Source organism: Medicago truncatula, chromosome 2, assembly GCF_003473485.1.
Source record: "Medicago truncatula cultivar Jemalong A17 chromosome 2, MtrunA17r5.0-ANR, whole genome shotgun sequence".
In the NCBI taxonomy this organism is placed as follows: Eukaryota; Viridiplantae; Streptophyta; class Magnoliopsida; order Fabales; family Fabaceae; genus Medicago; species Medicago truncatula.
The window spans coordinates 18,307,658-18,335,600 of NC_053043.1; the positions used below are offsets into that span (position 1 = coordinate 18,307,658).

The 27,943-nt window shown below is 32.4% G+C and overlaps 2 protein-coding genes and 1 non-coding gene across 5 annotated transcripts; 1 reads left to right on the forward strand and 2 right to left on the reverse strand.

Moving 5' to 3' along the window:
• Positions 1 to 3,865: 3,865 nt before the first annotated feature.
• Positions 3,866 to 16,442, reverse strand: LOC25486494 (uncharacterized). Of its 3 annotated transcripts, none has more exons than XM_013608076.3 (19): positions 16,190 to 16,442; positions 15,035 to 15,347; positions 14,713 to 14,901; positions 14,466 to 14,549; positions 13,722 to 13,781; positions 13,108 to 13,152; positions 12,513 to 12,712; positions 10,429 to 10,905; positions 9,606 to 9,729; positions 9,320 to 9,517; positions 9,110 to 9,199; positions 7,679 to 7,741; positions 7,373 to 7,447; positions 7,224 to 7,274; positions 6,809 to 6,886; positions 5,451 to 5,585; positions 5,054 to 5,161; positions 4,468 to 4,533; positions 3,866 to 4,297 (listed from the first exon to the last, which is right to left on the reverse strand). In XM_013608076.3, exons 2-19 carry the CDS (start codon positions 15,335 to 15,337, stop codon positions 4,229 to 4,231), a joined length of 2,415 nt encoding a protein of 804 aa, XP_013463530.1. In that variant the 5' UTR covers positions 15,338 to 15,347; positions 16,190 to 16,442; the 3' UTR covers positions 3,866 to 4,228. The 3 variants fall into 3 exon arrangements, with proteins under 3 accessions (XP_013463530.1, XP_024631977.1, XP_024631976.1); XM_024776209.2 differs by lacking the exon at positions 16,190 to 16,442 and adding an exon at positions 16,024 to 16,048; XM_024776208.2 differs by lacking the exon at positions 16,190 to 16,442 and adding an exon at positions 15,543 to 15,844.
• Positions 16,443 to 22,967: 6,525 nt separating this feature from the next.
• TRNAF-GAA (transfer RNA phenylalanine (anticodon GAA)) lies at positions 22,968 to 23,040 on the forward strand. The gene has a single exon. It is a non-coding gene; the product is annotated as a tRNA-Phe (tRNA).
• Positions 23,041 to 24,373: 1,333 nt separating this feature from the next.
• Positions 24,374 to 27,030, reverse strand: LOC25486498 (F-box protein SKIP23). The gene is made up of 2 exons (XM_013608081.3): positions 25,247 to 27,030; positions 24,374 to 24,710 (listed from the first exon to the last, which is right to left on the reverse strand). The coding sequence occupies exon 1, from the start codon at positions 26,457 to 26,459 to the stop codon at positions 25,281 to 25,283; it is 1,179 nt and encodes a 392-aa protein (XP_013463535.1). The 5' UTR covers positions 26,460 to 27,030; the 3' UTR covers positions 24,374 to 24,710; positions 25,247 to 25,280.
• Positions 27,031 to 27,943: the final 913 nt, after the last annotated feature.

The window sequence follows — 27,943 nt, forward strand, 5'->3', positions numbered from 1 at the left end:
AAAAAGCAAAAAATCAACGAGACATTTTCATACAGACATTGTGTCATTTCCAACAATTCAACAACAACAACACTTATATTTGGGCAGTGCCATTTCAATCCGTAAACTACCACGATGCAGTCAAACATACTATAATCAACATTAACAAAACATATTCTAAGTAATTTCATCATTAACAATCCAAAAAATAAAACAAAAATTTTCATTGAGACATTTTACCAAACACATAGAGTGCAATTTTCAAACAACTAAGAAATCTAACAATTTCTAAACCCTAAACTACCACATTGTACTCTAAACAACATCTAAACAACAGTTCCTAACTTAATTCATCACTAACAATCCTAAAAATCAACATGCAAGCCAAATTTCTAAAAACCTAAAAATGTCTAATTTTTTCAAATTTGGAAGATTTGGAAAAGTGAAGGGTAATGTTTCTGTTTTGTTGTCATATACACTTAAGTCACGCAGCGTGACTTAACTAATGCGGCGTGACTTAAGTCACGCATAGCCTATAACGTGCGCTTGTCATTTCAGTTGGGCGCGAGCAAAATGTGTAGGGAGAAAAGCATAATTCAAAATTTTGATATGTGTAAGGCATGTGTAAATTGTAAAATGAGTAGCTTCGATCCAATGTATTAGAATTTCTTTTCCCACCCTTTCAATTTATCGTGTTCCCTCTGATTTTACAAAAATACCTTAGTTTGGATTTTAAAATCCTAACTCTTTTCGCAAATTTTCGGATAATAGAATCTAATCACCCAGGTTCCAACAACCATAAAAAATTCTTAGGTGCATTTGCATATTTAACCAAATTTCGTAAACTATAACGTTTGACTAACAAAAGCATATATATAATTAGTAAAAAAAAACCATTACATATAATTATATATATAAAATATCATTATATACATATATAATATATTTTTAGTTCCTTAATGTTTTATAATTGAACTAATCCGCAATAAAGTATTTGCTTCAATCATCAATTCCAAGACTATCAACTACAACCTTTACTCCATCTTGAACCTTCTAAGCTCAACAATTTTTTCCTCGTTCTCAAGGTTTTCAACAATTATCAAATCATCATCTCCGATTATCTCACCTCAATGGTGTTGTGTCCATAGTACATAAGTGGGAGGAATTAGACATCCGTCCTTTAGATATACCTATAATAAAATTTATCATGGTTTCACATAAACAACGATAACATTAATTATAAACTAATTGAAATATTAGAAAAAAAAAATTATCATGATTAAATGGTTATCCTTCACATGTGCAAGACACGTGATTTGGTCTCTCTGTGGTGGTGCACCGCGTAAAGGAAAAAATGTTTCGAATTGCCCACTTTTATGGATAGTAAAACTACCACGTGCCAATATTTCTATGCAACGAGGAAATCCATATCTGACATAATTATCCATTTATTTGGAGGTGCAGGGGCCAATACTATCATGAGTCAAAGCGTATTTAACCTCTTTGAATCGATTTGGGGTCCCAATTATTTGATGATAACAGTCACTTGTTAGCTCTCGTAGAAGTTCAAGACGGATAATCTAATAATCATCAACATACATATCACGCAGGCCTGCAACAACATCAAATCCACAACGACCATCACAATCGACATCCTCCACCTTTTCATTAAAATCATGCATGAACAATATTTTGTGTGTGTGGGAAGTTGGCTTGAACCGGTAATGGGTTAGGATAATGAGACCTACTAATAGCACGCACAATTTTTCTACTTGAACATGTTGACTTTGACTGTGAAACATATGTATCTGGATCGCGAGCGTCAATATGCTTCCAGAGAGAAGGTAATTGCTTAGTTGATCGTACGAGCCGTTCCACCTTCTTTAATGCCCCTTTTATATTTACCTTTTCTAGAGATGGACACAGAGACGTTGTTTCTGGTAAAAACAAACTGCCTAAAATGCTCTTGATATGCATCTTTAAATTGTAATCAACAGCTTTGAATCGGGCAAGCAATTTATAATCATATGTTAGGATCATGGTATTAGGTATAAGCAAGAATCTACATTCTGTTATGTAACTTGGACATTTCGGTATATATATAATCTGAAAATATATTACCAGAATTTAATCTTATTCAATTAAACAAAATATTTAGCAAGCGAAGGTCAATGATACATTGCACAGTGCATGGAACTTGCAGATGGTTGATTCAATGTAATGAAAACTGGAGTGACCCATGAGTGAGACCTAAATGAACAAGCTCCAACAAACTTTAATTCTGTTTGAGGCTCTATATGTTTGTTTGTAGGGACAAACACAATTAATTGTCCTATATTATGTATGTTTCCTACCCAGCTTCCGGTTGCAGATTCAGACACATTTGTTTGAGTGAGAGACTGTGGTGTGTGGACCACCAAACAATTAGGTTTTACATTTAATACAGCCTTTGAATATTAATCATTAGTTCCTATCAGAGTATTCAAGTATTGCACTCAACTAAGTCCAGCTATTTATGAATGTTAAAAAGTTCAACATCGAATAAAAGATGATATGAACATGTGTTTATAAATGGGAGCAATCATCACCTCATAAGTCGGTTTCGTGAGGTTGTGTTAAGCTCAACCATGATTTCTAACAATAAATAAACATTCAACAATATATATTTCTTTTGACAAATTAAGCATGTGCTATTTTTGTTTTGACAAATTAAGCATGTGCTATTTTTGTTTTACATAAGTTCTCTTCACTAGAGGTAAACTTTTTGAAGAGGTTTAGTGGAGGTAAACTTATTCAAGACATATCAAAGAGTATATCTTTTGGTCGAATTTGAATTCCTCAACTAACTAAACCAAAAATTATAATGTCGACTTAGACAACAAAATGTGTTCTAGGGAAAAAAAATATGGTTATTCATTTCAACATAAATGTTAGTAATACTCTTCAATAATACACACTTTTTCTTTTAGTTTAAAATTCATAGTTATGTGAGATAGTACAGCGGTTAATTCTCTAATTTGAAATCACTTTATGGATGCGTTTGTTTCAACTTAAACAAAAAATTGATTTTCTATTAAATGAATTTAGAGATTTTTTTTTGAGATTTAAAAAAAAAAAATCTAAAGTTATTTTTGTTTGCCTACTACCTATAAAAATTCATTTAAAAAAATGAGTTTTAACTTGTACATGTGTTAGCTCCTTATTTTTGAAAAAAAATTAAAATAAAGTTAATCCTAATAGCTTTTCATTTTAGGGTAAAAATATATTTTTTTGATAAATAATTTTTCTAAAAATCCTAACAAAACATCCAAAAATTATTTTTTTAAGGAAAAAACTAGATTTTTTTAAAAAAAATCTGAAACAAGCAGGCCCTATAACAGCCAATAAGAATCAATTATCATCCCAGTCTAATAATAAAAAGAATCATTTATCGGAATGACGAATATTTATATTCTCATCTTTTAGATTTTCAATTTTTTTTTTTTGTTAGGTAGCCTAGTGGCTATAATTCACCTTATAAGGTGAATAAATGAGATGTTTGGAGTTCGAACTCCAGCGGCCCCTACATATAATAATACATTGTCCTACCAACCGAGCTATGCTCACGAGACAGATTTTCAATTCTTTAGTAACTAGCATTTGATATTTCTGAACACTATTATATTTAATAAATTTGAATGAATAAGATTAAATGTGTTATAATCATGCTCTCAAGAATTACCAAACTATTGAGTAGCACAGTTATAACATGTTTTTTTATTCCAAACTGAATACATGAATTAATAGAATATCATCAACCAAAGTTCAGTAATGGAGCGTATATCAAATTTTTCTATTGATAAAAATTAGATATTGGATCACTACTACTGAAGAGACATTAAACAACTATGACAAAAACACACTGCAGTAACTCCACAATGTTATTCCCATTGTAAAATTTCAAGACACCATGGCCATAATTTAATAACTTTGACCACACCTTATAAAGCATTGATTTTCCATGTGTATGAAAATTTGTCATTTACATTAAATAAAACCCTATAAATCTAATTAAGATTGAATTCTCATTTACCTATGTACAGGTTGTACTAAAACCCTAAAGGAGAAAAGGGCGAACGCGGATGGAATTTCACGTAACATCTATTTGGGACAAAATTTTAGCTCACATTTAGCGAAATTATACAACACTGAACTTGTGCTCAGGCTTTACATAGGAAGTTATATTCCCAAAATGTTTTGCATTTCATCCCTATTCCTTTTGGAAGTAAGAGAGAATAAGATCTGTGTGTACAGAGAAGAGCTGTGTATCCACGAAAAGCTGTTTAGACGACAAAGGAGAAGCAACAGTATGCATTAGTAATCCGAATAATACACATGAACAAAAAAATGTTGCAATGATAAAGTGTGTCATTTAAACAACACATAAGACAAGCATGCCTAAACTATTTAAGCAAGTATTAATAAGATTTGAATCAATGAAACCCATACCTTCATAAAAGGCCGATCACGATAAGGGAATGAATCAATGAAACTCTCCCTCAAAAGCAATGATACCTGAATAGCAAGCCATCATACTTTAAAATACTTTCTAAAATATTTTAGTTGCAATACATGTAAATGTTCAAAAGTGATGATGTCCTTATGCCTTATCAGTACAATTCACAAATTTAGTTAAACTTGTTTAATTATTTATTTGAATTATATTCACTTTTTCTTATCGAAATTTATATTATATGATCATCTTCTCATTACTTGCCACTTGAGCAAAGGCAAAGCTAATAATAATTTCCTAAAAGAGACAAAGATAACAGTAGTATAGGCTCAGGCATTGCCTAAGAAAAATGCACAATATATTTTTTTGAAGAAAACCAATAAATCGCTCACTAAAAATTAACTACTCAATTACAGGGTTTAACTGCACAAAAAAATTGATTCAGCAGATTGAAGTCCAACTTGGTCCTTGGTTAAACCCATATTTGCGGATTGGTGAAAACAATAGAGTAGAGACAAACGGAAAAATAAAATAGTTGTCAATAATGTTTAACGTATTTTACTGCTGAGACAAAATACAGACCTTATCGTCATTCGATTGTACATTGGTTATTGTATGTGAACGGATGTTACAGCAAAGGGAATCCAAATAAGACCTCAACACTGATAAGAATCCCTTGGCAGCTTCTACCTGTGGGGGGAAAAACATGAGAATATAAAACAATATATTGATAAGAATATTAACAATTTCACACATATTCTACAAACTTATTACCAACTAGTTTAATTTTATAATAACGGCTTACTAAGAAAACAAATAACGAGGCTTTCAAAAATGGCTGCTATATCACTTGTCATATATAACATCCAAGAGTAACTAGCATCTGTCGTATTTAAGATGCCAAACAGGAGAGTGGCAGAGCAATAAAGAGGAAATAAGAGAGTAAAGTATAATGATGAGATAATGAATAAGGGCACACCTGCACTTCAGTGCATTCGTACACTGGCCTTCTCCTACCCAAGTAACTTTCTCCGACGAGAGTTGAATGAAAAGGGCGTAAAGAAGACATTAGCTCTTTCTGTCTTGGCAGTTGAGGTAGTGATGGTGACTTCACCTATTGACAATAAAAATAAAAATAAACTTGTTTCCATTAGTTTAGGGTCTGTTTGGTTAACCCCAAAAAGGAGCTTTTAGCTTTTACCTTATAGCTTATAAGCTCGTTTGACAAAAAAAGCTCTGTTTGGTAACACTTTTTCACCATGAGCTTATAGCTTATTTCACGAGCTTATAAGCTATTTCAAGTAGCGTTTGAGCTTATAGCTTATAGCTTCTCACTTTTTCTTCCAATTTTACCCTTATTATTTCATTTAAATTGTATTTTTATCCATTATAATTTTTATAATAAGCTACGTAATAAAGACTATTATCCCTTTATTCCAATTTTTGTATATATATCAGCTGACCTTTTTTTTTTTTTTTTTGAAAAATTATATACCTTCTTTTTTTTTTACGAAACAAAATACTATTATTCTATTAGTGTTACTTTTTTTTTTTTTTGCGGTAAGTGTTATTTTCTTTATTCTCTGTTATTAGTATTACTCTATTAGTGCTACCTTTTTTTTTTGTTTTTGAGGTAAATGTTATTTTTTTTATAAAGTGGAAACACTTAAATGATAATAAATATAAGATAAAATTTTAGTAAATAAAATTTAATTTAATTTATAATACATAGGATATATTAAATTAATAAATTTAAAGTATTTTTTTAAAGAAAAATTAGTTTACAAAATTACAAATACTTAAATTAATGATATAATTTTTATTATGAATTAAGAATACCCTTTATGTCATTTTACATTTATCAGCTAGTTGAACCGCTATTTTTACCAAACACTTCAGTTAGCTTATCAGCTGAAAGCTATCAGCTATCAGTTATTTTTACCAAACAGAGCCTTAGTATTTTGCCATAACAAACAATGAGATCTATTCAGATTAACATGTTCTTTAGAGATGTTCATGATGTGGAGTTCAATAGCCATACAAACGTAAGTAAGCTTGAAGAAAAAGAATCAAGTACTAGTTTTGATATAGAATAGCTCAAAGATAATAGTGTTTTCTTAAGGAAAATACGGAATGTAAAACATGCATGTATATCACAAGTGATATGAATACTACTACGAAGTTATGCTTTCGTCCATTTGCAAACATGAATATTATTAATGATAACAGGAAAGAAAATATTGCGCACATAATTGTCACTATATAAATACTGTATAGTTGAGGGGAGGATTCACTTGATTTTACTGGCATTGGAGAACTGCAGAAAAAATTACACACCTGGTTTCTGTTGGCATCAACCAGAATAACATTGGTTAACTTTGACTGAACTTCATTTGTCTTGTTCCTGACACCAACCTATGGAATTAATTTAACCAGCCAGATGTCAGAAATGGTACTATCAGTAGAAAAGGGCAAAATAACAATAGTTAACGGAATTTAAAACTACACACAACAGTGACAATTCTAATTTTATTTTCCAATTTAAGAAATTTATGAAATATAATTTAAGGGTTTTACAAGCTACAAGGCGATATATTCGGTATTCTATGTAACAGTTGCCCGTGTACAAATAGCATGCATTCAGCAATTTGAACATGGATTTAAGTATACCTAAATCCATACGACAAAGTAAATAATAAAAAATAATCATTGCCTAACTTGAAGCAGATACAATAACTTAAATATGACTCACTATGTAAGGGACAGGAGCATCCAGAAAGTCAAGCATGTCATTTGGTAAAACCTGGAAAATATGTTCTCGTCAAATACTATGAAGCGGAAAAGAGATATTAGAAATATGAAAATTAATCCACTTTAAATGTGAAGGGAGAGAAATCGTACCGGCATTAGCAGGCTTTGCCATTGGTAGGGTCGGATTAGTGGAATGACTGATAAAACTGACGCAGATAGGATTCCCTGACCACACAAGAAGAAAAAAAATTTCCTCGTGAACTTTGATGAAATATCAACAATTCAAATGAGATGAACAATGATTGGGTTTCAAGAGTAGCATAGCTTTTCACAATTCATTGTAAGTGATTAATTTGTAAAACTAAAGGTTAAAGACACTTTCAAGATCCTAAAACTGGATAGCTTGGTTCATTATCAACACAAGCTCATTTGTAACTTAATTTGAGGAACACGTACCAAATTAGAACAGACAACTACTATCTGCTTCTCCAGTAGAGCTCCTACAAAGAATGTCAACACCTGTAGACCAACATGTAGCTGTAAGACTAGAAGACAATCATTATGAAACTGTTATGCTCAGATCATTACATTTCAGCTCTAGTGACCAACTAGATCAACATAAGCCATATGTGACTAAATCAATAACTAATATCACATCTTTTCGATCTAGAAACAATAGCTATTAATAGATATTAAACTCTCCAAAAGCAATAGATGTTGTTAGATTATGTGAAACTATAATGCTGGTTCAGTTTTTCCACTCTTCGGTTTTTTGGGTTTACTGTTTTTCTAACCTTCTTCGACGCTGGTATGTGATTTGACTGTGCTCACTCCTACGCGTGAACCAATTTCAACATCTGTTCTGAACAAGGTTCCTTCTGCTGCCTTGTTTTTGTGCAGCACATATGTTCTACGTGTTTATGTGTACTTCTGTGTACTTGATTTTTTGTTGCTGTTCTGCTTGTCAGCGTTTTTTTTTTTTTGTTGAATAAAGTCGGCATTGTTGTTTGTGCTTCTGGATGTTGCACCACAAGTCATCCGTTCGTTGCGGGATTGGCCACATTTGACTCCATGAACCCTTGGTTTGTTATTGGTACTGGGTCCCACATTTGGCAATTTATTTGCAGCTGTTTGGGTGCTTTTAGGCTGTTTGAACCCCTCTTTTTGGTCTCGGTTGTTCATTGACATCTTCTTAGCCTCTATTCATTCACACACCCTTGTGTGTTACATTGGTTGTTTCTTGTCAAGGTTCCCTATCTCTGCCTCAACCTCCGTTACATTGTGTGTTTCTTGCCAAGGTTTTGAATTTCTTCCTCAACTTCTGTTTTAAGTCAATTAGTTTGAGGGTGTTGTTTACCCTAGGTAGTTTTAGTTTTGGTTAATTCATGAACCCCTCTACTGTAGTGTTTTTTTTTTGGTGTTTTTCCATGCCACGGTTGATTACAAACTTCAGGCTGCTACAACGTCGTTGCACTTTGATTTGAAGTTGTGATACCTTCGAGTTAAGGATTCAACTGCTGCTAGCATTATCCAGATATTTTTGTGCTTCGGTTTGCTTGTTTTTCATGTTACTTTGTTGCGGTTCTCAGACTAGTTTTGTCTTGGTATTTAGTTATTTTTCTATTTCGAAGGGCATATTCGTAACAAGCTTAAAACTTAGCGAGCTTAGCCTGAGAGAGAGTGTTAGAATATATACAAAATATCTTATTGATATTATGATAGTTATTAATCTATCTCAGGGGATTAGTTTTCGTATTACTTCTTTCTCTCCTTTCTTTATCTAAAACCCGTGAGTTCAACAGATTTATCATGAAACATGCATCATAATGAAAACATATGGTGAAGGAAAATGGATTTCGTAAAATCATTGGCTGAAACAGAACTCACATGTTCAAGTCTCAAAGTACCACATAAGCAAGCTACAGCCCATATAGATAGTGCAGTTGCCTCCTCTGCAACCAGAAGAGAGTTTTGTGCCTGAGAAGAACAGACAAAAATGAAGTACTTGTTTACCATAATCATCAAACAAGACAGCCCAGAAGACTAATAAAATAGAACACAAGTAATTTAGTCCAATCAAAATTCATTCCAACATACCTCGGCTAATTCCAGACCCGTACTACAGGATTTCAAATCAATAGTTGAACCAGAGAGATAAAGATCATTCTCATCTAGCCTGTGATATTCCAAGGGATGAAGGTGCTCCAAAGGATGAAAGATAAGAGTTGATCCCCTTGTAGGGCAACGAAAACGATAATATTCACTTATAATTTGTAATGGTCCACAATTATTTGCCTGTGAATTGGTAAAATAATATCAGCAATAAATTATCATAACAAAACACCAGACAATAACAACATTATGTGTATTAAAAATTACAAACCTTGGCCCATTCAAGAATCTCATGTAGGTCATTCAAATCCTCTTGTCCCGAGAATGAGGCCTCTGTCTCGGTATCATCAGCATCACTCCTAAAAATCCTATCTTCACAAGGTGAACCTTGAAAACTGCATAAACCAGACAATATGTTTGAAATGCACCACTACTAAGAAATGGATGATAAATCACCACTAAGATTTCAATGTTTGCAAGGTGAAATTTTTAAGAAACAGAAACCGGACTATACGTTTTAGATGAACCACTTGGAAGAAAGGAATAATTATAACACAATAGAATTTGTTTGGATAGTAAAGATAGTTTATTAGAGAGAAAGTATAAAGAAAAAGAAGAATAAGTGATTCTCTTTAGAGAGAGTAGCCACCCCACCACCCCCGAAAAAGAGAAACTACACCTAAGCTGACATAAATCAGAGACTCTGTTAATCCTATATTAAACCACATCAAGTCATTCCATGTGGCATGCATGACAATGCACCACAGAGCATAAGTAACAAGAATGATATATAATGCAACTTTGTACCTCCCACATGCATAAAACAAAATCCATTAACATATTTGAAAATATAGTCAATCAATAAGCAAAAGCGACAACTATATGAACCTATACAGAAAGTTCATCAAACAACAGATAGAACAGATTAATGTATAAAACTAGATTTTATTTTTAGTACTTTCAGATGTGATTGTGATTACAAAAGAAAATAATTAATGAGATTAGTAATGGCATAGTAAGCAGTAAGCGCCAATATTTCATGTGGAGGTAAAATAGATACTGCAATATCACTGGACAATCACAATGTCATGTACCTGCAGGAAGATTCGGAGCTTTCATACTGGTAGTACCGCAGGAGGGGCAAAACGGCATTTGGTAAACGCCTATCTTCTGACTGTTTGTTTGCTACCAAAGCATCACCATACGTATTATTATCTTCAGCAATTGTAGGGCCAGATTCTTCTTTGGCAATCTTTCCATCAGTTTCAGGATGAATAGGCACAATATTGTCATCATCTGCTTCCACCTTAAGTGTATGCAGCTCCTCATTAATCATTTGTTTGTCTGGATGAATACCATCACCTTCAATGTTTTCAGGTAGGGAATTTATTAGGTTTGATTCAGAAGTTCTTGGATTCTCATCAAGTTTGTCTTCTGCAAGTCTATCATTCACCAAAACACACTCTGAATTTCCTTCTGAGTTTTCTTCCTCATAACTACCTTCAGCAAATTCTAAATCTAAATACTCAACACTTTTTGTCAACCGCTCCAGCCTTTCTTGCATGAAGATGCTACAGAGATATCAACACAGTAAGATGAGTGAATGCCGTATAATTATTATAGCATACACTGACATGCTGGAAGGCAAACAATTCTGAAAATTAAAAAATAGCAATACAATGTGCATATGTCTTTGCATAATACAAATATCAGACAAATACCCAGTTAACAAAACAGCATGACATTGTAGCTACTAAAAAACAACAATAACAAACAAGCCTTATACCACAATTTCAAGTTGCAACATGGATCACTTAATTCATAAGGCTCTATCAAAAATCAAATTTTCAGTAAAACCACTTCGAGCAATGTCTGTAATAATGACTACTACTAATGCTTTCCAGGTCTTTCTTAGTTTATTTATGACACCAAAATTAGTAAAATCAGCAAGAGCAATGTCTTTTTTAGTGGCTTCTTCTAATGTTTTGTAATAAGTCTTGCTCAGTCTTTTTATAACACCAGAATTCTAAGAAGTGAAAAAATATTTCACTTTATTTTTCATTGAACGGAGAGTCTGATTCAATAGTTTGGAGTTGCTGTCATGTGACTACAAGGTCAAATATCCGGATCATGGAATCAGCTTTCTACAAATATAAGGTCGGGGCTTGCCTACATTCGACCCAAAATAAAGTTTACTCCTTGCAAAAAACAAAACTTCTGTCTCAACAACCTACACCTTAGCTCCAAGGAAGTTTGTACCACATTCAATTACTTCACAGCCAATATATGATTTGCATTCTCTTCACACAACCAAATTTATATAACAACGAACTAAATCTTAGCTTTGTATAAGCTTGTAGTATTATTAATTACTTTACAATCAATATATCATTTGAATCAACTAAAATTTGGATGAAAAAAAGCCAAACTTTTCTCATTCCAGAACGTATGTTGCGTTTTCTTAAATTTGTGTTGGACCTAACCCCCTGAACAAAACTGGCTTGTAACGTAAAAGATGACCACTTTCACTATTCATATCATATCACTAACACCCAATATTGGACCTATGAAACGTGACTGAGGTGGTATGTCACTCAGGTGGCCCGAGGGGTTGGACTAATGGATCCAAGATAGACATATGATCCCATAATAAAATTTGTGTTAGACACAACTCAACCCAACAAAACTGACTTGAAAGGTGAGAATGCCCACAACTTATAACCAATATTCTCATTCCGACTATATCACTGTACATTGAGATTGTGTTTCAGCCAAACTATATGAGCTTCATGCCTTTTAAACACTGTTAATTATATGATTTTTTCCAAGACTCAAACCTAGATTCAAGGTTTAGTGATTTAAGAAATATAGATATCATTTTATGTCACCTTCCGAAACTGAAAATGTTCATATTAGTATTAGTATACTTGAGCAACCACACTGACAGCTCAATTTCACAAAACATACAGATTACAGAATACTTGCATATATAGATTTCAGAAAGCACTAAAGTCTAATCTCATATAACCAACCAAATCAGAAGTGTTTATTGGACACTCTTCTGCTTTGGAGCATGCATGACAGTGAGATTGCAAATATTCTAAAACATAATACAAAAAATGAAAATGAGATTGCAAGTATTTCCAACATATCAACATTATTATCATAAAATACCTACCTGTTCAATACACTGAAGTGCAACTCAAAAAATGGGAGCCTTGAAAGAATGCAGTAACATCTTTGTGTGGTTAATATATGGCGTCTCAAAGAAGAGTTGGATGGCTGCTTATCCGAAATCATAGATAGTAACCCTGAGGGTTTATGCACCAGCTCTTCAACTAAGACACAACACCCATAAAGTGTTGAATTATCAGCACCCTATGGCATAAAGTAATACAAACATGTAATACAGTCAGTACAGGAATGAGTAAAACATGAAAATAAACTATATAAAGGATGCTTATAAGTGAGTACAATATATTAAAAGTTTGAAGTTAAGGATCAACTAAACAGATGAGAAGTGAATGGGTAACTTATGAACCACTCTCAACATTGTTAGACTAAATAAATTTTTACCAATAGCTCCTTTTCAGATATTTTCTAAAATAATATTTGTTAAGAATAGTTTTAAAAATCCACTGGAGGAGGAAAATATTGAAAACGCAGATAAATAGTATTTTCCCATTATTCCAAAGCAATTGGATAAAAAAACATCCAAATCAAGAAAAAGTAAGAAAGTTGAAACAAAGTATAGATTGGATCTCTTCAGTTACCTGTAACCTAAATACAAAAGACAGATCCCTTTGTTTAAGGTGTTCCTGCAAAAATCAATATGCAAACATGACTATCAGTGTTTAAAACTTACAATATCCCTCCAGGCTCCAATTTAATCAAATAAATCAGCATTAAAACATATAAAAATATGAAATTTCGTTAAAAAAATATCACAAAATATGTGACAAAAACAAGTGATAACAAGCCAGTTGCAACACAAACAGTTACAAAGCCTTTAGAAAGGCAAGCTTTAGTGAAGAAAGCATAAATGGCTAGGAACCAGATTCTGAAACATGTTTTTTGTAGGTAAGGACAACCAGTGTAAGCATAATAACTACTATATGTCTTCAATTTTAAGGAATAAAATTTAAATTCTTCACATTTTGAAGAACTAAGCAGCACGCAGGAGTAAAATGCCGTTGGTGCATAAGTTTACAACTCTATTATACTATGTCTTTATACAAAGAAGTTGTTGATGTAGGTTATCAGATTGATAAAGAGATTTATCATTTCAGAGGATTTGTTAACTAATTAAAATATCAATCCAACTTTGACCTACAAAATGGTATGCATAACGAATAATATTTACGAAAGCATAATATTGCATAAATACCTGTCCGAAAAGAATTTCATTCAGTTCACTCATGGAAGGGGTTCTCTCAACAGCCTTAACCTGAAATCATATCCAGGAAAAAGAAAAAACCTAAGTAAAAGCTTCACAGAAGTTATTCACATGAAAATGAATAAATATAAAGGCAAACAGGTATGTATTCCTACAGACAACACACTTACATTCACATGCTTGGACTAAAATCAACGCAATAATTTTAAATACTGGAAATATGAATTATGATCATGATGATGCATTAGGATAAAGAGTTACTGTTAAGGTACTGATAGACAGTCGGTACCAAATCTAAGCAAACAAGTGATGTTCTCTTTACACTCTACCCTATCCCCACCCCATGCATCGTGGCCTTCGCATTTAAGTTATACCAAGAAGGCAGAAATTAAATTATTTGCTTACAAAATAATGATAGCAATAAATTCAAACTCCTTTATAACGAAAGAAACTACAATAAAAGACAGACCGCCAGACAGACGGACACTAAAACTTGAAAACTTTCATGATATGAAATTGAGAGGAGAAAAACATATTCAAAAAGCTGTATTTTCCCAAGAGATAATCTGCTATAACATATATATTACTTTGCTAAAATAATTTCCCAATGCTAGAGGTAATCTGGGTTGATCTTACTCTTCTGAATATGGTACAAATGATGATTATTGTAATACTAATGATGTAAAAAGGATACTACTATGAGTAGACATAAATGCTCATCAAGCTTAGACTAACCTCCAGACCTCCAGGGAAACAGAAAGAAAGAAGATCCTTTTCTTTAAGAGGCAGCTGCTTTTCTGGAGGGTAAACGAATAAGACCTGGAAAGAGTTTTCATGATACTGATACGTTAGAAGACAGTGGTCAACGAAAGTTGTACTGGTCATAGTAGTAATACAGTATTAACATATAATTAGTACTAGTACCAGACACAATAAGAATGAATACAACAGTACTAACAACAATAACAACGATGATCATAACCTGAGGCTCAACATTGGGCTCGACACGGGATTGATTCTGATAACCAAGTGCACTTCTCAATTTACCAGAGCCTTCAGACTTTCTAACAAAATATTGCCTTTGCAGTGCCTGAATGTCACAATTAGGATGAAGTCCAACAACCACCATGCTTTCATACAACTTTGTCGGCTCCTTCCAAGCCCTGTGATCCTAAGAAATCAAATACCAGGGAGTACATAAGTGTCCGGATTCAAAAAGATATCCTACGCTGAGAACCAGCTTAATTTTCATTTTAGTTTAAAGCAAAAGGGTGGGAATGAACAATTCAATCGGAAGACATTACATTGTACTGCAAATGAAAGTTTGCGGCCCATTGACGCTTCTGACTTGTCAAGATCTCCGGATTGTAATTTGCATATTTAACTTCCGGAGGACGAGAAAAGCCTTTAATCATTTTGGTAACTTGATTCTGCAGCCTTTGAAGTTGACTGCCACCCTGTTCATTTTTCGACGAATATATCACCGACGGCCGTGGAGTATTCATAGCAGCAGCAACAGCTTTAGCCACATCTTCTGTTGTCTGCATAAAAAACGAAGCACCCCAACTAGGACCACTCATCTCTTCCTCCTTTGTTAATTTAGCCATCTTTTCCTACCTAAACAAAACAAACAGAATCAGATAAACAATTAACAACAATACTAACCAATGATGCACTGAGCCACTGACACAAACATAGACATGAACACGGACACCAGACACGACACTGACATATGCATCGATGTCGGTACTAATTTAAGAAAATAAATTAATTAAACATAATCACATGAGTCAGTGTTGAACATTGACATGCCTTTGATCAGAGTTGTCAGTGCTACAGAGATACAAACATTGGCGGATTAAAAACAAAAAAACAGATCCAGATAAGCGATTTCTGTTGGAAACAGATTAAATTAAAAACAAAATTATGGAAAGAATTAAAGGTACAAGCAATCCAAAATCAATTATGAATAACTAAACAAAAGAAAACAAATTAAAGTAAAGTATATGGTGACAGCTATGTAGAACACCTAACAAGTACACTTACAAGTCATCAAAAACTTCATCAAGTCACACTCAAAAATTAATTTTTTTTTTAAAGACACACTAAAAAAAGACAAAAATTAATATTTGATTTCATAAACATAGAAAAAAATGGAATCTAGCATACATGGGTCCCACAAAATTGTATCCTTTCATCTCTCTCAAAGCTTGTACATAAAACTTAGCTTCAAAACGCAGGCTTAAGTAAATATTTAAAATAAAAATTGATATTTTTGGCCCTAATAACATACATGGATTCATCAAAAAGCTACAACAGTAACTGAAAAACATAAGAGAGTAAAACCCCAAAAAGTAAAATTGAATTGAATTGAAGCAGACGTTGAAAATGAAAAGATGATGAAATTGAAAGGATCGTTTCTAATTTTAGGGTTGGAAATTGAAAAAGATGAAACTGACCTTGAATTGATGAAATAATAACGGAAAGGAAAAAGGAAGAATAAGAGAAAAGGTGTGAGAATCTGAGATGATGATGATAGATAAAAAAAAGGAGGATGGAAGCGTGTATATGAATGAAACGAAAAAGGGTATAAAATTAAAAGCTTTTAATTATTTGGAATGGGAAACATCAAGAAACAAGAAAAAAGGGGTTCTTCTCTTGTTTGTTTGGAGGGAGAGAACAGAAGAGAATTAGGGTATCCACTTTTTTATTTTTCAGGTACTTTTTATTCCTCGGAGAATTAAATACATGATAAAAAATAAATAAAAAATAGTACTTATGTAAAAAAAAATATTCAACAATAATACGAGGATTTGTTTTGCCATCAAAAAAATATATTACATTTATGTGTAATTAGTTTTTTTAGGGGAATCAATATTTTTTTATAGGGTTTTGTTAACGAGTGTCTTCGGGACACTTTTTAAGCATACCAAAACAAGCAATTATTCTTTAAAAAAATAGAATATTTCAATTTCCAATGCATTGATTATACGCATTTTTATAAATACTTGCTACTTGTAGTATTGTATTTAAAGAGTGTCCCGAGGACACTCGTTAACATTTTCTTTTTTTATAACATATGTAATTAGTAATTGATATATTTATACCATATATATGAGAATGGGAAATGTTAATGAGTATTCAAGAGTATTGATTAAAGTGTTAAAATTAGTATGTTTGCATTGAAAAAATTGTGTAATTATTGATAAAATAAAATTAGAAGTTTATATTTTCAAGACAAATTTTTCATTAAAGTATTCCTTAATTAATGCCCAAGGCGCTGGTTAGCAAGACTCAAGGAGAAAATAGGGATTATACTGATTTTTTTAACTTCCAATTATATCTACGAAGGAATTTGCATAGAAAAACATAATATAAGAATTTATATTATATTGTTTGTGTTATTGAAAAATACAAGAATAATTTGATTTTTGAATAAAAAAATATTATCTTCGTCCATGTATACAAGACCCTTTCGTCAATATCACAATAATTAAGAAAGTTAATATTTGTATTAAAGTTGTTTGTGATCACTATTGTTTTTACAATTTTATCATTTAAGAGAGTTAGTTAGTTTATGTTTTCAAAGTGATATTTATTGTTGATTGAAAGAAAAAGATGTATAATAAAAATGGGTATATAAGTAAATAAATAATTAATATAGTTGGAAATAACAAATGACTTTTAACCCTGAAAAAAAAAAGGACTCTTATAAAAAAGGATAAAAAAAATTCTCAAAAAAATCTTTTTTTTTTAGGATGGAGATCTTATAATTAAGGACAGAGATCGTATAATTTATTACGATATGAAAATGCAACATATTTATACCTATAATTTAAATTAAAACCAAATTAATTTTAATCGAAACATAATTTCTTTTTTACAAATCAAAATTAATTTTTTTAAAAAGTAATATTTATAATTTATGTAAATTAAGGTAATAAAATGAAAAGAGAAATGTCATTAATTTTTTTTTTTTAATATCCGAGATTCGAATCCTAAACTTTATATATAATAATTGTCATTACGAACTAAGTTAAACTGAGGACAAAAATATCACTAAGTTGGTGTACTAGGAGTAATATATAAAAAAAGATAAAGTCAAATATATTTATGATAACTTTGGAAATTGGAAAAGGTCCGTGTAGGAAGAAATATGATAGTGGATGAATGAATGAATTATCTTGAATTGAATTGAATATAATAATATAATGGTTGAAACGGTAGTGGGTGAAAATAGATAGAAGTAGAAGAACAACCCCTTGGCTTGTCATGTGAATTTTTAGCAGAAAAGGAAGTTGAACCCTCGTGCGTGCGTGTCGAAACCAAACCAGTTTTGTATTGGATGCTGCCGACTACGCCTCTTGCCCTTTTCACACTTCTTTTCTCACTACAAACATCCTCTTCCTTAGGAAGATCTTGTTTTTAAATTTAAAATTTTGATATTTACGTTTTTTCAATTTCGTTTCTATAAACATTTGAGTTTTTGGTTTTCATCCCTATGAACATTTCGTCAGCAATTTTTGCCAACTCAGAAACTGCCACGTGTGTCTCCGTTATCCATCAATGCTTTTTTGTTGACGGAACCTGACAGCAGGGATGATTTCCAAAAGGTTTTGAAATTACATGGGTTGTTTTAGAACAAAAAAACTTACAGGGACTAAAACCAAAAACACACTAAATTACAGGGACCTTTTACATATTTAAGCCTTTTTTTTTTTACCAAATATTGGTCTTGGGGGGCCAAAACCTGCTACAATTGCAAAACTTAAGAGGCGATTTTGTAGTTTTTTCTTAGGGGTCAAAATCGCAACTTCGTAAAAGTTGGGGGCGAAAACTTTTTTCTATCATAATATCAGCTTTTTAGCATGTAATTCAAAACTTTGGGTCATAATAGAGGTCCGATGTATTTCTTTGGTTATTTTTTTGAATTCTTTGCATATTGACTCGTGTTCACTCAGTACACCATAACTTGGTATGTGTTTATCAAATTGATGTATGTGAGTATATGTTAGGAAAGTTAAGAAGCATAGCTACAACTCTCATGTTGATGATCAAAAATGTGAATCTCTTAAGCAGTATAGTTGATTACAGTTTTGGGACACTTGTTTTGCACATTTGGATCTTGTTCAGGCTCAGTTTTGCTAAATTGTGTTAAGTTTGTTTAATGTACATAGGAAACATGTAAGTAAATTTAATTACAATTATTCCTCTTATTTCTCACAATAAGACAGTACTCTCACCTATCATATGCTTCGATTTTGTAAAAGCCAAAGCTCTAGATATTATTAAATTAAGCTACCCGGTCCAATTATAATAATCCTAATCAATTGATTTGGATATCTTATAACTAACAATAATCCTAAGCACTGTTAAAATAAAATGAAAATGAAAGGTGGGTCAACTTGTTGTGGTGCATGATGATGTAAAACACACGCAGATTTGGTCTTATGGTCAAAAGTTGCTAAATTTAACGTAGAAAAGTCACATGTGTTGTTTCTTTTTCCTTTATACTTAACCAATATTTTATTTACTTTATTCATTCCTAGTTGAAAAATAGCTATAAAAAAATATCAATTTATAGTGGTTAAGTTTTCCATTTCCTTATAAAATTTTGAAGACAACAAAAAGAAAATTTCAATTTCTTGGGCATGCAAGGAGACTCATGACTAAGAATATTGAAGGCATGCTACTTTCTAGTTATTTATCATGGAACTAATCTTATGGTCCCATCTATTAGTTAGGTCCAGATTTATTTCACAAATGGACAACCTCTATTATTTTCTTTGAATATTTTTCTCTAGCTATGGATAAACAAAGAAATGAGCAATGACGTAACATGACTATGATGAGAGTGACCAAAGCTTGTTTGTAGTTGTGGGGTTTATGGTGATGGTCCACAATTTGTTGATCCTCATCCCCTTAAGTGATTATTGAGGAGCGACATGATTGCATTAACAAATCAACAGACAAACATGCATTAGGAGAAACCTCATTTTCTCTCGTACTCTGTCACTTATATTGTGCTACTATTGTTAATAGCATTATTGTGGGTTTGACACAAATACTTGAACCTTATGCTCATACACATTATGACATATTTAAGTTCATAATTGTCTAGTTAGTATATTATATGAAGAAAAAAAAATGAAAATTTTGTTGTAAATAATCAATAAAATTGGTAATTCTAGAATTATCAAGGATGTAAATTTACACAACTTTTTTTTTTTGAGGGAAAAAAATCTAAACTACACCTAGAGAGAAATTTACACAAAACTCTAATTTAGACTATAATCTAATAAATACTGGCAGTTTCGATCTCGTCTATCAATCTGAGATCGAACGATTAAAATTAAAAAACACATCTTTAGTTAAAGTGGTCTTGATTGTTGATTTAAGATCGGAAGATTGACGTCGATTAAATGTCATGTTGTAACTATATGAAATCTAATTCAGTCCTGATTTTATAGTTTTTAAGAATTACTTGTAGACTTTTTATGGAAAACAAAGATGAACTCTCTATATATTTTTTTGTTGTTGTTGAGGATTAATCGGACCAAGGAGGCAAGGACAAACAAATTTCTCAAAAAAAGAACTTTTATGTGTTGGCCAAGGGTGAACCAAACAGATGCCCTTTCTGTCCCAGACAATACTCATGAAGCCAATTTTAAATAATTGAGTTTGGCCATTAATGTAATAAAAATCTAATTTTGAGAACAGCTGCTCTTCTCTCCCATAAGAAACTTATAAAGCCAATTTTAAATTATTTAGTTTGGCCAATAATCTAATTTTTATACGAGATATGTTATTTGTACAACTATTTCGTAAACAATTTATGGGACATCCAACGATACACATAAATTTATTGATACAAAAACCAAAACAATAAAGTTCCGAGTCTTGTTAACGAGTGTCTCCGGAACACTCTTTAAACATTATAAAATAAGTAATTATTCTTCATAAAAGTCAAATATTTCGATTTTCAATGCATTGATTAAATACATTTTCATAAATACTTACTACTCAAGGTCGTTAAAAAAATACTTCGAGGACATTCGTTAACATTTCTCTTCTTTCTATCCCTTGTACATGTTTATTTTCCTTCAGATTTCCTCATTACCCATCTAGTTTGCTTTTGTTGAAGTAAATGGAAGTGAATTAGATGTTCTTGTTAGATTTGGACTAACAAATGCATGGTAGAAAATTCACCAAAGAGAACAACCATATAGAGCATAAGGAGCATACACTTGAGAATATCTTAATATAGTTTTTAAAAGATTCCAGCCAAGGACATGTAGCTCATTCATTGCTGCAGATACACCTGCAGTCACCAAAGAGATATCAATGCAAATGGATAATGGATTAGACTTGAGGAAGGCAATGCAGCATAGATTAATAACATGCCAAAAATGACTCATCAACTATGAAAGTTTTCATTTTGTACTTTGCTTAAGTGTGTGACTAGAGGTAAGAAATTTATTATGCAACCCAACCAAGACCCATAGCACAGTACTGTTGAAAGTAGTAAGAAAATAGAAAAATGTTAATGCAATTTGTTCTTGCAACATAACTTTCTTTCCATATACACACATTTTCACAAGACTAGTAGGCAGACCAATCTTGATTTTTTTTTTGTTTGTTTGTTATTTTCCATATGGAGAGGTTTGCTAGAAATTTATTATGGATCAATAGTAAATACTTAAATTGATCGAGAAAAAACATGAAGACCTATTTGATCATGAATAAATGAAAAGTATCGATTTGGTCTTCTTAAACTTCAAATATTGTCAAAAGTATATGAAAGGACTAAAATGTCCTTGAAAATAATCCTGAATATGACCAATTTGACTCAAATTTAAAATTTTAGAGGACTCAATTGTCACTTTTCGTTTCTAAGGATCAAATAGGTCTTCATGTTTTTTTGGGACGACCAATTTGGACCTTTACTCTTTCTATAATTGATAATATCCATATATTCATGTGCTAATTTTTAGAAAATCAATTTAGAACTTTTTACAAACATTTGTCTAAAGTTCCCAAATGAAGTAAAGCTCTTAAACTACTTGAAAAACTGATTTTGACACAGTGTAACCGGTTACATGTTTGAATTTTTAGAAGCATTTTGAAACGTTAAAGTGTTAGCAGTCACACACTAAATGGTGACGGGTTACCACTTATTGAAAATCGTTTCATGAATCAACATGTTTCAAATTCATTCCTTTTCACGTTAAACCTTTCTAGAAACTTTCAATATCTCAATTGTGAATTTCAATATCACTTTCATTCTCAAACTTTCATTTTCTTGTCTTCGAAAAACTTTGTCCATTTTTAACAATCATAAAAAAAGTTTTTTTAGCATTAAAGTCCTTATTTGTTAGGTGATATTTGATAATGATTACAACCATACAAATTTATTCTTCAATTACTTTGTTGTAAAGTTTCTTACTATTATTGATGAGAATTGTTGTCAAGATAGTGGGATGCTATCTTGCGTATGTTAGAAACATTGTTAGAGGTTTTGGGATGAGATTGCCCTGTAACAAAAATTCTAACATAGTGAAATTCCTTCACGCGGTGTAAAGAAAGTGAATGTACTTATAGGGAAAGCACTATAAGTTCCTTGTGTTCTTTCCGTTTCCGTTGATCTATTTATTTTTCCGCACTTTCATTCAAACCTCCATAATAAGTTTCCGAAAATTATCAAGAAACACTAACCACTCGAAAATAATCCGAAAAAGTAAAAAACATAAGAGAGGGGGTGGGGTGAATTAGGTTTTCGGATTTATTGAATATTTTTCAGAGTTTAGTGTTTTTGATATTCTTTTTGGAAAATTTATTATGAAGGTTTGAATGGAATTATAGTGGAAAATAAAATCGTATTTTTAGTCTCTTTAAAATTTTCAATCAACATTTTTAATTCCTAAAAAAAAATTCTATCAACATTTGTAGTCCCTCTAAAAATCTTACATCAACATTTAAAATGTCACAAGGACTTCTTTTTTTTTTTTTTGAAAGATGAAACTGTCACAATGACTAAAAATGAGATTTTATTTTGTAGAAATTAAAAATAAAATTCAAAATATTTATACACATCATTTCCTTAATTAACTCTAAAATTTATTGCAACTAAACACGGATTAATTTTCTCACATGCTTCATACCATTTCAAAGAAGAAAATGTAAAATTAATCAAATTTGCAGGAAAGCCATCAATGAAAAGCATGTATTGTTCATTAAGCGGGGATAGCTCAGTTGGGAGAGCGTCAGACTGAAGATCTGAAGGTCGCGTGTTCGATCCACGCTCACCGCAAGCATTTTTACTTTTGTTAGTTTTCATTAGGATTGAAAATTTCAATGGAATACTACTAGTTTTCATTCAAGTAGATCATCCTTATAGAGTATGATGCTTTTATCTACGCAACTCCATAGCGTTTATCCAATGTTTGACACACGTTAGTTTGGGACTGCGACACAACACTGACACATGCAATTACATTGAATCATGTCATTTTATCAAATAATTATTGCGTGTGTGTTCCTGTCCATGCTTCATAGTGTTAGCATGCAAAACTACCAAGTGGTGTTGAGTGTTAATCTTTGTACAAATGATTTCTGAGTTTGTCTTACCCTTTTGATTAGTATTTTGCATTTGACCTTTTCACAAACAAAGCTATTGAATAACAAAATATACTGATCAGTTCAAATTATGATTTTGGCAACAGGCAGGCAAAAACGCTTTTCAATTGAGATTGCTGAGAAAAACAATCAGGATTGGTATGAAATACTTTCTTTTTCTCTTTTGTAAAAATTTTCTATTTCAATTTCCACACTTGTGTTCCAACATTGAGCAAATGAACTTAAAGTTAAACAGCAATCAAAATCATTTTGTACAAACTTTTGAAAATTTGAAGTATCTTGTTGAGTGTCTTTAATGAATATATGGTTTTCATCTGTGCTCTTTTCCAATTTCGGTTTTTATTTTGTAATCATGACGGTCATCGAAGGTAAGTTTTATGGCGAACCATGCATCTTGATCAGTAACTGAAATTTGTCTAAAACGTAACAGTGACTGATGTCAGCCTTATGATCCTCCTAGTTGTATTGTCTGAAACCGTAACATGATTGATCTCAGTTTGACAACAAGAGAAGACATATATATGTTTACCTCAAAACTCAACTCATTTATCATATGGACGAATCGTCAACGATCAGGCCAATGTCTCTGTCATAAGGACGAATACGGTGTAAGTCGCCATTGATGTTTTGTGCAGGTTAAATGCTGATCCACTGTAGAACTGTCCTATTCTTATACCAGAATCACAAACTTCTGTTATCTTCAAGTTTAACTTAACAAAATTTTAACAGGGCTATCTAAATAACAGTCCCTATTTTTTCTTTCAGCATGCTTTATATTTACTTGTAAGGATTTTTGTAAGTTGCTATTATGCTTGATTTTATCATTCATTTAGTAGTTTCTTTTAGTAATTTAGCATGCAAAACTACTCAAATTTGTTATGATTTTGTCAACAGGCAGGAGAAGAACGCTTTTCAGTTGATATCGAACAGAACAACCAACTTTGGTATGAGATACTACCCATATGCGATGTTTAGGCAAAAATACTTTGCTTACGAGTCTGCAAAGGTAATGCTGAAACACATAATTCTTCAAAATCCTTATGCAAATATATACATTATCTGCAATATTGTTCCAGTGCTATGGAATAATAATTATATGCACTGATAATAAATTCTCAGCGGAGAAAGAATCAAGACAGAAACAAGATGGAAATAATTATATGGATCGACACTAAAAGAGAACATGTAGAAGATGCCATTCTAATGCACATAACCTTCCATCCTTAAGCTACATAGTTTAACTTAATCTCATTATATAATTGCAGCAGAATCAACATCACTTAGCAAATAGTACTCGCTAAATTCTCCATTTCTTTAGGGAGAGGCTTTTCTTCATGATATAGACTGTTGGAATGACAAAGCATGTATCAGTATTCGACAGAGGATGCATAAAATATTCAACGGGAAAAGTAAGTATTTTCTATCCTTAGATTGAATCAACTAACTATATTTCTTGCATCTCGAAAGGTTTAACTAAAGAAAAATGTTATTTTGACATAGACACGCGTATGCACATATGCATATTTGAAACAACGCGTTTTTCACACGATACTATTCATTTCTTCATTACATGGTCAATACTCAATAGAATTCAAATATATGTTTCATTACGTTTAGGAGATGATTTTTTTGGTGGTGTCCGAGATTCGATCTCCAAACCTTGCATATATTATGCATTGTCCTTACCAACTGAGCTAAGCTCACGGGGACCGTTTAGTAGATGCTTAATAACAAGGTGAGATAGCTCATTAACTATCTATTAACGGTAATTAACCATGTATTTGGACTAAATTATATATGATACCTTTTAACAATATACTAGTTAACCATGTATTTGAACCAAAACAGATAAAAAGATGTGAACAGAGATGCAAGTGTACCTCTCAAACTGATCTGCTAGACCTGTTATGTCCTCTAACATCTCTGTCGAGGTGCATGACACCACAAAGTGTTGTCGATGCAAGGATTAAACTCGACGGTAGTGATTCTACAATCGTCCAAATTATACATACGAACACTAAAAGAATCCTTAAAGTAGATGCAATTCCCTTGATATCCAATTAATTCTTTAGCCGAAACGGAGAAGTTACAACTAGGGCTTAAAATGAAGGCTCTATTTTTCAAATCTTTCACATCAACCCATTTCCCCCATTCTTCATCCAACTTATAGACTTTGAAACACTCCACAACCTCGTATCGAGCTTGGTGTCTTCTTCCATCATAGTTCCCTCCCATGTTTTCGTCTTCGTAGTATGAGTATCTATCAACAACATATAGATTCCCACAAGATTCCACCAAATGTTTCTTGTTTCCAAAACCACACAAAGGAGGTGAAAATTGTATCAACTTCAAAGAAGAAATATCAATCCATGAAATAGTTCCCCATTTATCAGTAACATAAAACTGACCCTTGAACACAATAATATCGTCATAGTAGAAATTGTTTTCATCAACAAGTTTCCATTTCTCATCACCATGTTTTATGAATCCTACTATATCTTCTTGAAAGATACAACAAGAAACACAATCCTCAACACTACTCCAAGGAGAGTTAGGATAGAACACAACTTTCTTCACAGGATTTGAAAAACCTGTAATCTTTTCAATTTTATATGATTTGCATAGCTCAATGACCCTATAATCCAACATATTCCATATCATCAGAGAAGTGTTGTTACTGCTAAGAGGGTTTGATAATATTTTGTCGGTGATAGGACTCAACAAACTCAAAGATTGATTCTTTGATTCTTGTACCTTAATCAACCAACCTTTGGAAGAAGAAGAAGGTGGTAAAGTGGAGTTGGAACTTGCATCAGTTGGTTGAATAAGATAAATGGTTGATTGGTTGAGGTAGTTGTTTGGGGAGATTTGCAAAGGAAAAGAAGGAGAATTTGGAAGAGAAAGAGGAATGGAAGAACGAAATGATTCACATACACTGCGAAATCTGAGAACATCTATGTGATTATCAAGATATTTTCCTATCTTAGGCCATAGTTCTTTAGGGAGTTGAGACCAATCTACTTTCTCATCCATGGATGAAGAAGAGGTATCAGATCTCAAAGATTTGTTGACTTTGCTGAAAAGTGATATCATGTTAGAAGGGTTGTTGGAAAAAGCTCAAGGGTAAAGAGTGTAGAAAATATGTGTGAATTTTCAAGATGACTGAGAAAAAGAGGTATAATGGAAATTGCAAGTAGAGTGAAGGAAGGCTTGAACCTCTTTTAGAGACTATTTGGAAAAGTAAAGCCCCTTTGAAAGTGATAGCTTTCTCTTGGAAACTTTTTCTAGTTAGAGTCCCCACTAGAAATAATCTTGCTATGCGAAATTGTTTACCCCCTTGTGTGTTTTGTGTGGTAGAATGGAAGAATCGTCCAATCATCTCTTCTTACATTGTGTTTTCACGGAAAAGGTTTGGGAAAGTGTTATGAAGTGGCTTGATTTTTCTTTTATTACTCCTCCAAATTTGTTTGTGCATGGGCATGTTGGAGTAATGAGGGGAGAATTAAGAGGATTCGAAAGGGGTTGTGGATGATTTGGAAAGCTAGGAACCACATTATTTTCCGGAATGAGGTGAAATACGTTGACGAATTATTACCGGAAATAAATGTGATGTCGTGGCTGTGGAGTTTGAGTAGAATCTCTATGCAAACTTGTTTATACTATGAGTGGAGTTGGAATCCGCAAGAGTGTTTGATTCGGTAATAGGTCTTTGGTTGGCTAGGGGTTATTTTTGCAAAGTTTGGCGAGGCTGATGCGGTGTGCTTTTTCTGCTACTGCTGTGCGATTTTTATGAGTGTAGGGGTGCTGTTATCAACTGGAGGTCTGCTGTTAGGTGTGGTTAAAAGCCTGGTGATTTGCTGTAGTGGTCTGTTCTGTTTTAGGCCCAGGTAGGCTGTTTTGGGCAGCAGCTGGGTTTTTGCTGTTCTACCCCTTGGCGCTGTTCCCTTTTCTGTTTCTAGCACCCCCCTTTGTACTGTTTGTGCTGGCTGTGATGCAGGATTATGCGTGGTTAGGCTACTGTTTGGGGGTTTTTGTCCGTCGGGTTGTCTTGGTCTTTCGCCTCATGTATACCCCAGCATCATATTTTTAGCTTTGGTTAGGCCTCGTTTAGCACATCTGTGCCTTTTTAGTGGGGAGTGTGGGGAGGTTTCGTTGGTGGCCTAGGGTGTTCCGCATATATACAGTATCTATTGTATGCTTTCTTTTTCGCTTTTTCCGCGGATGCTTTTGTGCTTCTTGCTTGCACTCATTCGTTGTGAATAAAATTTGCTAATTAAAAAAAAATAAAAATTATAGATTAAAGTATCAATTACTCTTATTTAGCCTCTAAAACATATATAAATATAATAATAAATCCTTGGCTTAAATATGATATTCGTCTCTGTAATTTGGACCAGTTTTGATTTTCGTCCCTGTAAAAAAAAAATTGAAATACATCCCTATAATTTTTTTTTTTGCAGTCATTCACTAAACTCACTTTTTTGTTTGTATGATAGTTTTCAGTGTAAGGAAGCAAAGAAAACTCCATCATAGTCCTTCTTGATTTCATCATTCATTTAGTAACTAACCATACAAAA